General features: G+C 38.8%; 1 protein-coding gene across 1 annotated transcript in view; it reads left to right on the top strand.

Moving 5' to 3' along the window:
* Positions 1–17,492, top strand: part of LPCAT1 (lysophosphatidylcholine acyltransferase 1) — a 59,832-nt gene that overhangs the window by 29,795 nt on the left and 12,545 nt on the right. Inside the window, exons 9-10 of the mRNA XM_086469313.1 lie at positions 2,997–3,079; positions 13,214–13,339. Of these exons, the coding sequence (XP_086325439.1) occupies positions 2,997–3,079; positions 13,214–13,339 (209 nt within the window). The remainder of the gene's footprint in view (positions 1–2,996; positions 3,080–13,213; positions 13,340–17,492) is intronic.

Below are 17,492 nucleotides of genomic sequence, written 5' to 3' on the forward strand. Positions count from 1 at the left end.
ATGTGAAATCAGGAAACACAAAGAAAATCTATGTATTCTTAGCTTTGAGGAAAACACTGTGATCCTAAGGCTGAAGACTATTGTAGTGCAAATGAGAAAACAATTAAAATTTTTCCTTTTAAATTGCTGTCCTTATGCATTTTACGGAGAGTAATAACATTTTCATGGAGAAGTACAGTATTTTAAGGGGTTTATATGGGTTATTTGACAGATGTTCTGCAATTCTTTTCCTTATTTTTTTTTAATAATGAGGCAGCTATTTGTCTCTGGAACTGATGGCAGAGTAGATTAGTAGGAAGAACTATTATGCATTTACATACACAGATATGTTACTATTGTAACCTGTAACATGCTAATCGCAGTATTTGTCATTGCTGTGCTCTGTGTTTACTCACACTATAAATTCTTCTCAAAAATAATGAACACACCAAATACCGGCCACTGAACAGTTGGTCTGTTGTAGGAATTTGTGGTTTGTGTTACCACTTCAGTTGCGTGTTTTCATCTATTAATAGTAGATATACAAAGAAAATTTTAGAAGTCCTATTTCCAACATAGCGGCCTCTTTTCGATAGAAGGGCCAGGGAGCAACAGCCTCATGGTTTGTAAGACAAACCAGCTGTTTGGCAGGGTTGTTACTCTGTCTCAGGAACATGGTTCTCTGCCCTAGGCAAGTAAAATGGATTCTTTCTCACAGAAGTGAACCCTGCTGAGCCTTCTTGATTTTTGAGGATCTGCTGAGTTTCTGTAGCTCATACAGCTCTTGCACAAGGACAAGTTATGTCTTTGGTTGTCTACAAACAAACAAAGCTAGTGACTTTCTGAAGTACCCATGCTGAAGCAGGAGCTGGCAGAGGGTAGAGGAGCAAAGCTGTTTGCAAGGCTGCTCGCAAGTATGAGGCAGAGCCCTTGAGAGCTACTTGTTGAATCTATTTTTGTAGGGAAGTGCGGCAGATCTAGGAACGCAGAGGAAAAATTGGTTATTCTAGTTGTTCAGAGTCATGTTTTTCCCCTGGTCTCCAAAGTTTGGCTTTTATTCCTGCTTTGTTCTGTCAGCACCAGGATACTGTCAAATACCAACCAGCCTTGATACTAGAATTTCTGCTGAAGATCCAATAACTCAGGGAGATGTACAGCAAAACAACACAACTTCAGTATCTTTTTGATTAAATGATAGCTCGTAAGGTCTAACAGCCAGCAATGAGGATCTGACGTTCGTTAGTCTGGGCTTCTCTGCATATAATGTGTGTTCTGGCATACCATACATGTCAAGCAGCATGTATATTGAGAAGCAAGCATCTATGTAGATTTTATAATAGGTTCCTGTAAATACTGGCCCATCTATCCATCCATCCTGTACTTGGAACTGACATGCAAGCAGTCGTGCGAAGAAAAAGTGGTATGTGAGCACCTGCACATGATAGTTTGTTTTGGCTCATGTCAGTTTGTTTTGCTGGCCTGTCAGCTTCAGTGTTCCTACATCCATCACAGGCTGCAGCAGCTGAGAGTTCTTCTCTTAGTTTTGTTAGTGGTGCTGAAATGATTGTGCTATTTCTGTCCCTGTAGGACACCTGAAATCGCCTCATAGTCAAACTTGTCCTGTGTTTGGATGATTGACTTGGTAGCAATTTGCAGCTCAAAATAAAAGAGATAGAATTGGGCTTGGAACTTGGAGGAACAATCTTTCTGTCTGTTAGCTTCACAGTCTTTGTCCTTTTGTAGATGACATCACATCAGACTGGCATACCTGCTTGTAAACCCAGAAGACAAGCGTTGTTTTCAATTGCAGTGGGGCGTATAGGGAAACCTGTAACAAAACACAAAATAAATTAAAGATTTGGCCATTGCTGAATACTTCTAACATAGACGAACATCTAATGGCAGCATTTTGGATTCTGCTAATCATACCATTACGCCATTCTGAAAATACAGCTAACTTCATTGTTACTGAGAAGTATTTGCTTAAATGATAAACTTTTATATTTATTCCCCAATTCTTACTTTCTTTTTTAAAGACCAGTGTGAAATTTCTGGATTATAATTCCCATTTTGTATTACCAGTAGGTAGTGAAATGAAATACAGCTAAGCTTATTACAAATTTGGTTCACTTAGTGCGTAAGTTATCTCATTGCATTGCACTGCTAAGGGAATTGTCTGTCTGGTGCGGAGCAGGGGTGGGAACTGGAGTGATGCCTTCTTGTTCTTTCTATCTGAGAAGGTAATTACTTGGCAGAAATTGAATGTTTTGAGGGTTTTTGTAGGTGAGACTGGACATGATCTTGGGGCTTCCATCATATTTCAATGAACTCTTAAAAACATAGCTAAAAGCTGGAAGGTCTTTTAATATAGCCCATCCCAATCTGAAAGCTGCGCAGGTTTCCTGCAGTTCTGGTTTACTTTTCCGCTTCCAGCCTCAGCTGTTCTGTAGTTCTGATGTGCATTTATTTAGATTTTTTTTTTTTTCAATTGAGTGTTAATATCCACTGTTTAATTTGAGGGAGAAGTTTTTCAAAACCTCCAGCAACAGAAGATAAAAACACTTCTGATGTGTACATTAAACAGTCATATGTGTTTTCAGAATGTGCAGGGGAGAACAGTAAATACTTAATCCTGAGAATTTACACTCTTAATATGTGAGCTATAGAACAGTGTTCATGTAGGAGGTGCTTTTCTTGGTTATCTGCAAAGAGCTGAACAATACAGGATATAAGAGAAAAGTTTGTGCAAGAAAATGCTGATACTTTTAAATGATTTAAAAATTCGTGGTCCCACTTATGAAAGGAAGATAAAGCTCTACTTGGGTTCCATGAGGTAAGAAATGAGCAGAGTCACTGTTACACAGATTTCTAGAAGCACGGTGCAGCCTTCAGCATTTAAAAGTGCGATGTAATTTTGTGAGTAGCAACAAACTGTATACACTTTTCACTATAGTGCTATAATAGAGATTGTTTAGAGTGTTAAATATCCTTGGTATAATTCAGTTCTCTTTATGCAGTTTCTACCCGTGTATATTCCTTCAGAAGAAGAAAGAAAAAATCCAGTGTTATATGCCAATAACGTCAGACGTGTAATGGCAGAGTAAGTATGTTGTAATATGGAATAAAAATAGATGTGTGATTTTAATTTCAGGATCAAGAAAATGTCGTGAAATCAAGTCACTGTAGTTGCCTGCTTGCAAAGAAGCTTGTAGTCTGCGGTAGTGTATACGCAACTTTTTATATAGCAGTTGCCTTCCTCTCTGAGGAGGCCAGGGAGCCACAAATACAGCAGCAACTGTAGGAGTTGGTGGGTTTTGGTTTTGTGTTTTTCTTTTTTTTTTTTTTTTGTCTTCATATAACAGGCCAGTTCTGCTTGGTGCTGTGGGTATTTGGTCTTCTGGGGAGAAAAGTGTAGTTGAATTTTACAAAAGTTAATGTAACTGAATTTCATGCTATTAAGGTTGCATTTTAAGCTATGACTTTTTAAATGAGGTTAAGAACAGTTTTGTGTATTCTTTGTTAGCCTGTGGTTACTTCCAATAGTAAAGCACAGGAAAGCTGCTTCTGTTGGAAATGGAGCAGTGATACAATGCAAGCTAATTGAAGTTAGATGTGAATGTGAAGACACAGCACTTGTCTGTAGTGTGTAATAAAGCGAACATTGAATGCACAGACCTTCATTCTCTTCTGTGTTTTTGATTAACCTCTTCTTAATTGATTTTTTTTTTTTTTGTCCTTTCAGTAAATCTTCCTTTACTCAGTAGATGTTTTCTTCAGTATTTACAGAGAACCCTCAGGTCTATGATCATTAATAACTCCTGAAGGATTTATGAATCTTTCTACTCCTAAATTTGAAAACTTGTGAAATCTTAATTTCCTTTGTGTAGCTTTCCTTCCGTTTCTAAGTTCCCGGTTTCAGTCAAAGGACAGTTTGTAGATAGATGTTGGTAATTCTTCTCTGGTTTATAAGCAGAACCCAGCTCTGAGTTTTCTTAAGGATGTTGCGCCTATAATACAACGATAGATCAATGCTCGATCTGTTGTATGAAAGGACATTTCTCACGAAAGAAAAAACAAAAGGATCTGCATGAATCAACCTGTCTTAGAGCGGCAGTGGCCTCAAAGACTTTTGAAGGGAAGTGAAGACAGTCAGCTGGCACTTCATGAAAGTGTTGTCCTCAGACTTTGGGTAGAAGGATGTGTTATGAAATCTTAAATCTGAACTTGACTGCAATCAGATAACAGGGATTGTGTGGTATGAGAAATTTTGAAAGACTACAGAAGTTTACAACAACCTGCATGTTGAAAGCCTTCCCTTCTATGTGTGTGTAAGAAGAGACACATGATTTCCCTCTTCCTTTGGTTTCTCCCTCCCACCTCTGAAGAATTAATCATTTGGGGCAACAGAACTGGGATGCAGATCTAAAGGGAGGACTGTCAGAATGGGGGATAGCAAATGTGGCTTGCTTTGAGGTGAAGAAAGGGCTGCAGATGCTGTGTTGATGTGAAGGAAACATAAATGTGTCTGGGTATCAAAGTTCTGAAGTTAAAATGCAGATGGGAATAAAACAGAATGCTGACTTCTGGGTACTGTGGATTGCTGTAGACCAGTTAAAATAACCTCATCATAGTCAAAATTGATTTACTTCTGACCACTTCTAGTGGCAGTTCTCCAGACCCTCCCAGTTCATTCGTGTGGCTTTTGGTGTAGGAGATACGAGCTCAGCTACTGTCAGTCTGTCCTGGAGCTGCAGCAGTTACAGCTCTAGCACCTCAAGTGCTATTTGGTGCTGGCATTGAACCTGTATTGCTGAATAAAGGACAGTATTACTGCTTCATCTAGATTCGTTTCTTTTTCTTGAAGGCTGAATTGGTGACAGTGTACCATTTTGATGTCAAGAGGTCAATTCAGGATCTGTTTAGATGTCAGGTTTTCCCCTTCATCCCCATCATATTTTTCTGGAAGAAGAGTCTAATCTTACTGGGCATTTTACAGCAGCAGAGGTGGCAGTCCCAGACAACAATGCATTTGTGAGTCTAGAACCAGCGTTACAGCAAAACCATGTCTCTTGCCCCTGATTTCAAGGGGAATTGATAGAACTTGCGGAGTGCAACAGTAGGTATGATTTCCAGCCCTGAAGTCTCTTTGCCTTCATCATAATCTTGCCTTGTGAACAGCTTCTGTTAAGTGTTGAACGAAGGACTTGACAGGGTGTCTGATTCTTATGCTGCTTCTGCTTGTTGACTCTGTGGAGAATTTTTGGCTCAGCCTTATTTGTTTAGATTTTCTGTGGGCAGCCACAGATGTGAGTAATGGGCGTCTCTAGAGAGTTCCTGTTCACTTGTATATAAATTGAATATTTGACAAAGGAGGTGGTGGCAGCCACAGAGGTTTGCTTCCTTAGGACGTTCATTTCTTGCAGGACAGATGAATTTACTCACCCAAAAAGTGAAACCCAAAGTGAGCCTGGCCTTTTGGCTCTCTGTTTCAGGCCAGGGGCTTCAAGCATGACTGTTCTCCCGTGCTTCAGGTCCCTCAGGCAGCCACGCTAGTAACAAAGGAAATGTCATTTTTTTAACTGCTGTAGTGCTCTACATGCCTTTATTGTATTCCTTCTCATCTGGGATGACAAGGATCATATACTTTTGAAGATACATTCAGGTGTTTGTAACATTCATCTTTGCTGCTGCCATATACCATCCATTTGAGTACGAACACACTGGTTTATTTTTCCTGGACCATGTCGGGGATGATCATGTCAGTGATGTGAACGTTGTGACCAGGAGTTACTCGGCCCAGATGACTATTCTGTGAGCACCCTTTCCTGCTGCTTTTCAGGACCTCATTGCGCAGACTTTTTTTTCTAAACTAAACCTAGTTTATGTTTTTAATTAATTCAAATGTATTATGAGCTCATCTCTTCTTGATTGATGGTGTTTCAGTATTTGTCCACTGATCTCTCACCAAATTCCGCAAGAATCCAGGTGATACATTTCCATATTTTAAAAGACACTATCATGGTAGAAAAGGATATAAGGGTCACAGCTTCTACAGACCTTTCAGTTGTGCCTGTGGCTATTTGCTTTCTGCAGTGCTACCTTGTCGTGCTACCATTCATTGCAGTCGTCCTCATCAGGAGGATGAGCAAGAGCCAAGCCTGAGTTGCTGATTGCTTTACAGCATCTGTAAAAACCCAAAATTTCTTTCTAAAAGTTTCTTAATCTCACCTGTGCGATTGCCAGGTTTTTTAAATGTCCGTGGTCTTCAAACTTCTTTCTCACTGACAGATATTTGTTCAATAACATTCGGCCAAAATCTAGAATCACGTGCAGTTTCGTTACAGCCACTCAGCTCGCTGTTCCGGGGATTATCTCTGTAATCAGAACTGGAATCACTCATGCAGGATAGCTGCTGCTGCTGAATAGTTACTCCATGCTTGTCTTCCTTAGGATCATTTTCTTATTCTGCACAAAAGGTTTGTGCAGATAAGATGAATCTACTGTTTAAAGTATGGGCCCTGCTTCTTCCCTGTCAATGTGCTTTGGATTTGATTTTTTTTCACATAACCTGTTTCATCTGAGTGAGTCTGTCTTGTTTGGTCTTTCTGGCCTTGTGCTGACTGCTGCTCTGTTTGGTCGATGTCCACCTCACCCACAACATGCTATCAGGAAGGGTGTTTAGAGTCACTTTCAAATCACTGAAAATGTTGAGTGCTTTCAGGTATAGCAACAGACCATGCAGGTTCTCTCTTTAAAATAAATAGATAAAATTTTGACTTTTAATTCACTTCATATGTTCTTTATTGCTCTAATACAGTTCTGAAACCACCGTGCTAGTGAGTCATGCTGTGTTTCTTCTGTATATTTGCTAGCTGAGTGTCAAGCTTTCTGGCCTGTTGCTACTTTTGTATTAACTCATGAATTACTGGAACTACGGTAGTGTTGTAAAATTGTCGGTGTGTAGACTTCAGGCTTCAATCCCAGCTGTCGTAGAATTATTAGGAACAAGTCGTCTGACCTTGCCATCACAAAAATTTTCTCAGGTAGAGGAAACATCTCTACCACTGTTAAAGCTTTGGAAAGGACTTCATTTTATTTGTAAGATATGTCATCTTAATCGTTTCCTAATATAAAGTATTTACTGCATATGACAGCTTTTTTTGCCTCCTGGCAATTTTACTATCCTCGGCTAGTAATAAGTTATGTCACTGTTTATATTTTTTTCTTATGCTTTAAAAACAGTCTTATGCTTCTTAGCTGCATCAATTGCAACTTTTTCTGTCTTTACCTTTCCATATTGTTTTTATGCATCATAGTTTCTAATTTACAGATACCTGTTTAAAGTTCATTTGTTTTGTGGTTGGTTTGGGGGTTTTTTTCACATAAAAAGAAATGCTAGTTGTCTCTTTTTATTGTGAGATTGTAGTCTTTTACCTGTTGAATAGATTCTTGAACACCTAATTTTCATTAACAGTTTTATTCTGGAAGACATCCGATGGTTGTAAAGTAGTCAAAGTACTGTTTAGGGTACGGAAATACTGCTTTAAAGAAAAAGCAGGTAACTTCTCCACTACAACTTTGCAAAACAAAATTTGTTAGTTTGTTACCTTCCTATCTATTAGGGCTGAAATATATTTAAAAGGAGTGTGTAGTAGCTCAGCTTCTAGTTAGCTGCGTGTCCTCAGCACTAGGCATTTTGTACACAAATAAGCGAAGGGTAGTGCAGGCAGCTAATTGTGAAAATCTGCCCTGCAGGCTTTTTGTGCAAGTCTAAAGTAACCTCACCCCTAATTACAGGTCTAAGCTGATTAGATAATTATGCACAGACCTATTGGTCACTTACTGACATATAAACACGATTTGATTTGCTTTAGTTTGTTGGTTTCTCTTACAGAGACTATTCTGAAATTCAAAATAAGGAAGAATATGGTTTAGATAGTACTATGTGGAACAAAATGCGAGTTAAAATATTGCAACTGTTAATTTTTTTATGCATGTGGCAGATGTTTAGGCTGGAACCTTGTGGAAACTGGACACCTTTGCCCCTTCGCTTTTCAAAACTGTAAGCACCTCAGAACTGAAGTTCTGTCAGCGTTCCTGATTTGAGCACTTCATTTTTCTCATTTTTTTGGTGTTAGAACTCAGCATTGTAACTACATGCATGAGTAGCCAGGAGTTTTGAAGTTTCTTTTGTGGCAAGCCCAGAAAGGCAGACTTCCTGTAGAAATACAAAAATGTCATAGTCTGGTTTGCATTTGTCCGATAACTTTGTTTTTCTTCTCCACTTACACAAACACTTAAGGACATGTTTTTATATTTACAGTAGATGCTCAAGTCCATTAAAGTGCAGAGTGTTAGACATGGAACTTGAAAACATCTGTCTTCCTTATGTTTTCTCTGTCAAGTCTTTGCCAGGATCATTTCCCCGTGTTGGAGCATGTCATACTGTTAAAGCAGTAACTCTTATCAGCTTGACATGTGAGGATTATGTTTCTGCTTTTGAGAAATGGATCCTTTTTTCCAGTATGCTGGTGTAGGCAAAAGATATTACAGATAGTCTCCTGTGTCCGTTTCACCTTTTGTCATCTTCTACATAGCTGAAATCGGATTTTTTTTTTTCTCGCAGGCTTTGACAGTATCAGAATGTGATCTCTGCCACTGTATGTGATAGGGTAATGCTAATTGCTGCAGAACAGCCTTGAGGATGTGGGTTTACAGTAGCTTACTGGTCTGTCTCGCGGCTTTTTGTTGTATTTTCAGTGGCCAATTAAATCTAACTTTGGAAAGTGCTTTGTGCCTGTGCTGTCTGAAGTTTTATATGTGATTCCACAGAAGCACTAGTTGGATGCTCAGCACTCAACTTTGAAATTCAAGACTCTTTTTTTGGCCATTTTTATGCCATCAAAGGCATGAGGATCAGTGTAAGTGGAATTACTAAAGTGTTGGAGTTAACAAGCATCCATTTGTTTAGGTTTCAGGCCATATACAAAAATAGAGATGAGAACTACATTGTGCATTCTGTTTATTTCTGTGGATGCTCTAAGTGTGGCAGTTAGGCAAATGCAGTTACTGAACAGGGTTAACTATGCAGATTCTTGCCAAGTTTATTTTCTCACGGAAGAAATAATTTTTTTAAAAAGTTAAGTGATATTTTCCAACAGTCTAGTTTGGACTAGATTTTTGAATGTTAACACAGAGAGAACCTACTTCATTTTTCACCCCTTGAAGATTTGTGATCTACAAGCCCAACAATTGACAGGACCAAATTCCTTAACAAAAGGCATAAATGCAGCTGTTAGCAGGTTCTTCCTAAGTCTGAAAATTAAACCAGCACGAGATACTGTATTCTTCATGTGGACTCCAGACTCATGACTGGACCTTCATTTGCTTGGAGAGTATCACAAAGTAGGAGTTGTCCAGGGAGAGAAAAGGGGCTGTCTGCCCTGGCTTTCCAAAACTGAACAGGTGAAAGCTCTTCAGCTTGGAAAAGAAAGAAAAAGGAAAAAAAAAGGGGGACGGTGGGGAAGTGGAGGGTTGTTTTGAAGGTGAATAAAATTATGAGCGTTCTGGAAATGTGTAGTAAGGACAATCTGTTACTGTCCACAGCAGAAGAGAGAGAAAGCAGTAGATCAGCTGAAAGTAAATATAAATACTCATTAAAACACGTACAAAATTGTGGCATTCACTACGAGATGCATAACATGAATTCATCAGAGCTCAGATATACTGTAAATCATTTGGTCCATCAGTGATTCTAAAACAGAGTGGTACAAATAGCCTCTGGTTCAGGAAGTTCCTGTACAAATGGCTACTGGAAGCTGGGGTAGTTTGTCCGCCGTGTTTTGTATGTCTTTGTCCTAAACATCTGATAGTGAAGTAAAAATTTCATACCCTTTTAAGTGTTTTTTAAAGTTTTCAGTACCCTAAAGATCATAGCTGCTTTAAAGGAGTTTTTTTTAAGCAGCCTGTGGAATATTTTCTAGATTAGTTCACAGTTGCCTATTAACAATGTGAAATATTTTGAAAATGTTTTTGTTGAAGCGTAGATTCAGAATGTCACAATATTGCCTGTGCTGTTTTCTCTCACTTTGCTTAGTATTACAGCAGTCGCATTCTGTTTTATGTTCAGAATTTTCCGTGTGTAGTGGATTGGTATGCAGAAAATGAGAAAGTTGGTAATTTATTTTTATATTATGACTGCACAAGTGTTAGACATAGGAGCTGTTTGGTGTGAGAAGTCAGGATATAACAAGTACAACTGTTGTGTGTAGCAGATTGAGTTTGCAGGAAGGCTTTTGGGGTTTTGTGTGGCTTTGGTTTGGTTCGATTTTTTTTTTTTTTTTTTTTTTTAGTGACTTGCTGACTTCAGAATTTCATGTAGTGTGATATCATGAAAGGTAAATAGCCAGCGTTTCAGGGAAGGTAGGGAGGGAAAAAGCCTCCAGGTATGTCAAGCCTGACGTGTATGTCTGGCCATATGAAACTACTGACTATTAAAAAGGCCAGGCTCAGGTTAACTGACTGTGAAAGCAGAAATAGTATGAAGAAAAGGGGAAAACAAAAAAATGCTTCCAGGTGAACATATGGGAAAAGCTGTTATATTCCTAGTTTATTAAAAACATCGGGTTGCGCTTGCAATTTACATCTCAAATTGAATTTTTTTTTTTTTTCCTAGCAGTTGCATTGAAGTAGAGAAAGATTGCCCTGGAGATAAGTTGGAATATTTTGGTAACTGGTTCTGTAGAAAATCCTGTGATTTGCGGTTGCACCCAGGCTTTACAGTCAACTCTAGTATGCCAGTCTTTATTCTAAGAAATTCAAAAATTCACAAGTCTTAGCACAAAAAATGAATTTATATGTGTCACAGCTTCAGTTTCTTCAACATTCTGAGCTGAAATCAAGGTCCTTTTGTGTTGAACTGCTAGTCCTAGACAGTGTGTGATTTATCCTCTGCACTCAAGAGCCCCTTCAACTCTGGCCTTGGTTGATCGTATGACTGCACTTCACTGTGAGAAGAGTTGTTTATTCCCCTTCTTTACTGCTGATTTTTGTAATCCAGATAGTCTGGATGTATATGTAAACACACTGTTTCTGTTCATTTTGCTTTTTTTATTTTTGGAAGTCCAAAGGCTGGAAAATTGCTGACAGGTGAGCAAGAGAAGATACTTTTATTCTTCTCAGTCCTGGTTTGTGTACGTGTTGACACTGGGCATACATGCAGGCATTAACTGTAGTGAGGATTTTCCTGTGCTGTAAGTCTGGCCCAAATACCGCTCCGTCTGTAAGGGGTGCACGCAGCTATAAAAAGATGCAGGTTGTATTTTCCCCTTACGGTTTGGCTGAGTCTGAGATGATCCCTGCTTTTGATTGGAATTTACACTGTACCAGAAGTTTGGTTTTGGTTGTTTATTGTCTGTTGGGTTTTGTGGATTTGTTTTAATTCCTCTTTGGCTAGGCTCCTTCCACGTGTTCAGGGACCATTATTTAGAAGTTATTTAAACTGGCATTGGTTCTGGGATGGCCGTCAGTCAGGCTTCTACTCTCCCCTCGGGTCGAGTGGCCTAATCTTTCTTAATCATCTTCCTTTTGATGTGTTTGGAAAGCTTCTAGCTTTTAGTTCTAACAAGTTATTGTTTCTTTCTTTGATTTGCCACCTTATAGTTATGTTTTAACCTATCTGTCCTCTCTGTTTTCCTTGAGAGAACATGGGGGTTTTTTAAAAAAACTTTTCATTTTGATTGCCACCTTTAGTGAGTTGCTGGGTCATACTGGATTTTGTCTGCTGAGAATCTTTTTTGTGTCTTGTCACTTCTCCTCATTCCCTAATATGGTATGTCATTCTGTTCCACAAAGGAACACACTTTACCCTTTCAGTTTCTTTTAACTTATTTTTAGCCAGGTTCCCCTTTTCTGCATAGTTGCCCTGTGCTTGAGCTGATTGCCCTTAAGTTCCCATCAGGAACTTTAATGTTAAGTGCATGTCTACTAATGTATTAGAATTCCTGAAGTTTGACAATTAATTGCTGATAAAAGAGAACCGGCTTACCTTATTTACACTGGCATTCAAAGGCCTCGTAACGAGATTCTGGGGAAGAGGCTACTTAACAGAAATTAAGTGGTTATTGCATGAGGGGTAACTGCCATTACAGATCAAACTGTCCGTAATAAAGTGTAGAATCGAATGCAGAGCTTTCAGCAGAGCCAAAAGGACCGTGCCATGCCTCGGGGTTTTGTATCGATCTTGCCATTACTGTGTATTAACTTCACAGACGAAAAAGGTGGTTAATAGTAAGGTAGAAAAACATGTAGATGAAAAGAATGAAGGTAAGTCAAGAAAAAAAATTTGTGAAGACTTCATCAAACTAGGCAAGGCTGCACAAAGGAGAGAGTGTTCTGTACTAGTGTAAGTAGAATCAAGGAGAGTGGAAAGCACGGCAGATGAGTAACTCATATGGAGCAGTGTTTCCTTTCCAAATAGCCTCTTGTGTTTGTACGCTGAATTCTTAAAGGCCTCTTCCCAACTGAAGTGCCTTTTTCTCAACTTCAGCACAGCAAATGCAGGGCAACTACAATATCTAGATTTTCTTGAAGTATCTTTTGGTGCTGCTGTTACCTCAGAGCATCAAGTTAGAAGTAAAGCAAAAACGAGTACTTAATTGTTTGGCATATAAAAACTTGAGAGTATTTTTTCTTCTACCTTTGTGTCATACACTTACAAATAACTCGTGTTTGCTTGGACTTTAACTCAACTTGCTTTTATACTTTGTTCTAGCCATTCCTAGAGAAATGTTGCCTGTTGTATAATTTTAATATTACCTGAAGGTAATAGTGTTCTGCTGAGGTGATTATTATTATGCTACCATATTAAAAAATTGTTAGTATAAATACTTAATTTTTAATAAATATGTATTTTTGTTCTAGGTATTAATCTAGAATATAACCCTTATTATTCACTTCTATGAAAATATTAAGGAATTTGAAAGTCTATGCACTGTCTAATTTTTCCCTTGTCGTCTTTTATATTTCCACGTACTTGTAAAGTCAAAATAGATGTTCTGCAATGGGTTGAGCACCAGATTTCATTCTTTGCATGCGAACGTTCTTTTAAGGGCTCTTCCCTATAGCTCTTCAGAATAGAGAGCATAATTGTTACAGGATTTCCAGATATTTAGAAAAAAGTCTGCTCAGTTATCTCAGTTTCTCTTGCGTACTGTGTTTCTCTTGTTTATTCAAGGGCGTTGGGAGTTTCAGTGACAGACTACACGTTTGAAGACTGTCAGCTAGCTTTGGCTGAAGGACAACTTCGTCTGCCTTCAGACACGTGTCTTTTAGAATTTGCAAAGCTTGTGAGAAGCCTTGGGTGAGTACATACTATATTTATATGCAAGGTGCATCGTTGTTATATATCTATGTTTTTATATAGTTTTCCCTTCATATAATGATACTGCATTTATGAACATGGAATGTTGTCTTGTTACAACACTAACATAAAATTAAACGAATACAGTTCTCTACTTGCAAGCAGCATCCCTAGATCCTAATGAGTAGGTTGTAAAATTCATCTTTTCAGTCTGACAAGTGAGCAGAGTGTGTCTGAAGAGTTCATTCCCACACAAAACTAGAAGACACCTCCTGAAGAGGGTCAGGAATACTGTGGGATTCCTAATATTTGATACAGTTAAGAGTCAATTGCCCGTTCCTGTGACATCTACGAAGGGAGAGCAGTGCTGCCACAGCAGCCTTGTGACTGGATTAACATTAGAATAGTGAGGGCAGAGGGGTCACCCTTTCCCAAGAAGCACAAAGAAGTGGTTGACCTTTTGAGTAGCTTACTGCTAGATGGACTTTCTTCTGAAACAGTAGCTTGTGCAGTGTGGCTCTGCTCTCTTATAGCTTCAGCTCCCTCTGGCTTTACCTTTCAGAAAAGCTTCAGCAAACAGTGAAAAAAAAAATCACGTAAACCAAGTAGCAGAACTTGTTGCTGCTGTCTTCCAATTTTTCTCCTGTTTCTCCTCTCACCCTTTTGAACAACCGCAAACTAAATTTACAGCCTCATTCTGTTAACTGCTTTGATATACAAACACCCTTTTCCATTTTTTGTCTCTTCACCTAAAAGTTTACAGCATGGGTTCATGTTTCCATTCTGTGCTTTATTTCCTTTCACTGATTTTTCCTTTATCTTCCAACTTGTGTTCATAACTGAAAAAAGGAAGAGAATAAGGAATGTAGGACAGCATATATTAATTCCTTGTCGGGACCTCCACCTGAAAAGACTTCCAGTAGGATAGGAGAGGTTTCTGAAGGGAAACAAAGATTCTTGCTTTGTTCCAAAGCCTTTGAATTTGCAGTACAAAGGGGGGAAAAAAAAAAAAGAAAACAAAACAAAGAAAAAAAAAAAAAAAAACAACCCAAAAAACCCCACCCATGTCTCTTACTACGCAGCTGATGATCCCATGATTCAATATAGTCCTTTTGTTAAATTGTCTGGCTTCTGCTCGATTTAAAGCTGTTCTTTCAAGTTACGTGTTTCTGGGTTTTTGTTTTGGCCTCTGAAACAATTATGTGCATCTGTGAGTGAGGTTTCTCACAACCCAAAAGTTTTCTGACTACTTTGAGCAATTGTGCATTGGTGGAATATTATCCTGTCTTGATTTGGATGTGTGCTAGCAAGAAGGCTATTACAGTGGTGTTTTTCTGGCACAATTGGATGAAGGTTGTAATACGACTTCATCTCTAATGTATGTTTGATGGCGATGCAGTCATTTTGCTGTTTATTCAAAGGTTTTGAGGCCAGGGAGGCATTAAGATCATCCAGTCGCATCCCTAAATAACTGGAACAGTAAATTTTATCCAGTGGATTTTTACATCCAGTCTTAATACTTGGTTTTGTGCAATAACAGACCCTCAAGGTAATATCCAGTTTTAAATGCAAGATTTTCATAGTAAGGCAAGTCCAGGTTTGGTTTTGGTTTCGATTCTTTGGAATTGAGTTATACCTCAGTTTGCTGCAATGGAGGGTTATTTCTGTTTGCATTATGTACCTACAGGATTCATTTACGTTGTCTGTAAAATTTACTCTGTGCTCACCTGGGTGGGATCCAATGCAGAAGCCGAGCAGCCACAGCAACGAGTTCTTATGCTTTATCTAATGAAGAGCTCGGGCTCTGTTACTGCAGCTATACAGCTGCCAGGTCACAGCTGGCTGAAGCTCAGCTGCCTTGTCCTGAACTCTGGGGTAAAATGACTGCTGTATCAATGAGATCGATGGATCTTAGTCTCATCTCCTCAAATTCAGCATTCATTAGTCCTCAAGCAGTTACGCTTCTGTTGAGCCTGATAAGCTGTGTCTGAGCAATGAGCTGATTACTCAGCTATGTGTAATCTTTATTGTAGCTTTCATACGTTGTAAATCCCTGCTTTGTTTGATGATTTATTCCACAATTAATTACCGCCCTGTTGAAAGTGATTCTCTATTTGTACTTTGACTGGATCTATTACCATGTTCTGGATATTGCAGCTTGTTTGGATTTTGTGCCTTATTAAAGACCCCTTTGCTCCTTCAGAAAGTGTTAATACAGTATAATTAAGTCTTATCTCCATCTTTTTATGAGATACTTGTTAGGAGCTGCTTTAGGGTAGTTGCCTGCAAGGAAATCCTCAAGTTCTGATTTGAGTTTATTTGTTCCTATTGTATCAAACTTCTGTTCATTCTAATTCCTGCATTCACTTTGTGCACTAACTAGAAGGACCGTCTAACCTTAATTGTTGTTCCCCATTCTTATGGAACCGTGACCTTTAGGCCATCAGTAGCTCCTTAGAGAATTCCCAGTTTTCAGTCAAATGACTTTGTAATTTTTTTAGTTGTGATCATTCTCAGTTTTAATTGTTTTATTTTCTGAAAATTAGAGATATGTCTCCTCTCAGGGGGTTGGGGGGTGGAACAAGCCAAACCAAAACCAAATGTAGCACATACTGCAGTCCAAAGTAGAATTTTTTTAGTGACACTGTTCTGCTTGCTGTTAGATGAGGCTTCTGAAGTCAGATCTTGATCTGAAATTTTGCTCAAGTAATTCTAGCGGTCCTTTTGCATATTTTTGGGAAAGAAAAAAAAATAAAGCACTTTGATAGCCTCACCAAACTTTGAGCCAGATTAAGGATCATCTGTTTTGCTTATCCTGTGCTTGATATTTTTTTAACTGATCTCTTCTCTCTTGCTTTCTGTCTACCTTTCTATTTGTTAACACTCAGTACTGCGCCTTTGCATTATTTACTTAATTGCTTCCTCATTGGGTTTTTTTTTTTCCCATATCTTTCACTTTTAAAACCCCAGGTATGATTTAGAACATTTAGCAAGGCTGGATGTGTCTCAGATCCTTCTGGTTTAGTCACTGTTTTCTACTTCCTGTTTTTTCTTATTTGCTTGAAGTCTTTTTGGCAAATACTCTTTAAAAATTAAAGAGTTTTTCATCTGTTTCTTCTAATTTTTTTTTGGAGGCTAGGCAGCACTGATACTTGTACAAGATGGCACCTTTTCTCTTCCAGTATGGTAGCTGGCTTCCACTTTGCACATCAAAAAGCGATAAGTATAGAAAGTACAGCGAGAACATAACGTGGTATCGTGGTGAATGTGCCTTATTGGTATCTGTGTGGCACAAGACCTTTTGGTTTGGCAGGTTCTTGATCTGGTGTATGCATTTCGTACACAGACTGAGGTTCTTTGTACATTCACTGAAGACAGTATGGCTTTGCTGATTGCGTCCAATTTTGAAAGGTTTGGTTTCCAGCAAATCATCTTTTCCAGGTCAGATTTCAGAAAAATCCCCTGTTCTTGCCTTCTAGATTTTGTCGCTTTCTCAGTAGGATTACTCTTAGTAGTTTTTATCTTTAACAGTGGGTAGCAATTTGTTTTGGAATTCTTTTTTGGATCCTTAGCTATGTCCTTTGCTTTCCTGAGCCTGCGTGTTATTGGTGTCTTGTACTCGTGTGACGGGTACTAGTGATGCCTGCCCTGGAAGAATGTGCTGCAGCCTTAGCAAGCCTGCCAGGCTTCCCTCCTTATACACTCCCTGGCCCTGGTGAAATTCAGTGTTAGTTAAACCTACTTGTGTTGAATCAATTCTGCTGTCTCTTAAAAGCCATAGGATTTTGGTAAGAATTAACCAGCAGTTCCATTTTGACCACTGCTCTGCAATATTATCTTACCAGTTGACTGTGAGGATCCTACTAGGCAATGCCCCTGTAGGCTCCTAAGATCTGCAAGGAGGAGATCATTACCTCATAGGCCTGGTGCCTGTCTGTTCGTGCTCAACAGCCTTTACCATCCAGACTACGTGTGTGCCTGAAATGGTGGTCCAGACTGTAGGTGGAGCTTTGCATCCCCAAGGCAATAACCCCTCACAGCTAACTCACAGTGCCATGACTTCAGAGTGTTCAAAGATCATCTATAACATGAAAAAAAACCTCTGGAGGATGTTGTCCATCTGCATTCATGATAAAAGCAGTACTGTCCATTA

The sequence above is a fragment of the Leptosomus discolor genome, chromosome 8 (assembly GCF_034619465.1).
Source record: "Leptosomus discolor isolate bLepDis1 chromosome 8, bLepDis1.hap2, whole genome shotgun sequence".
Taxonomy (NCBI): Eukaryota; Metazoa; Chordata; class Aves; order Leptosomiformes; family Leptosomidae; genus Leptosomus; species Leptosomus discolor.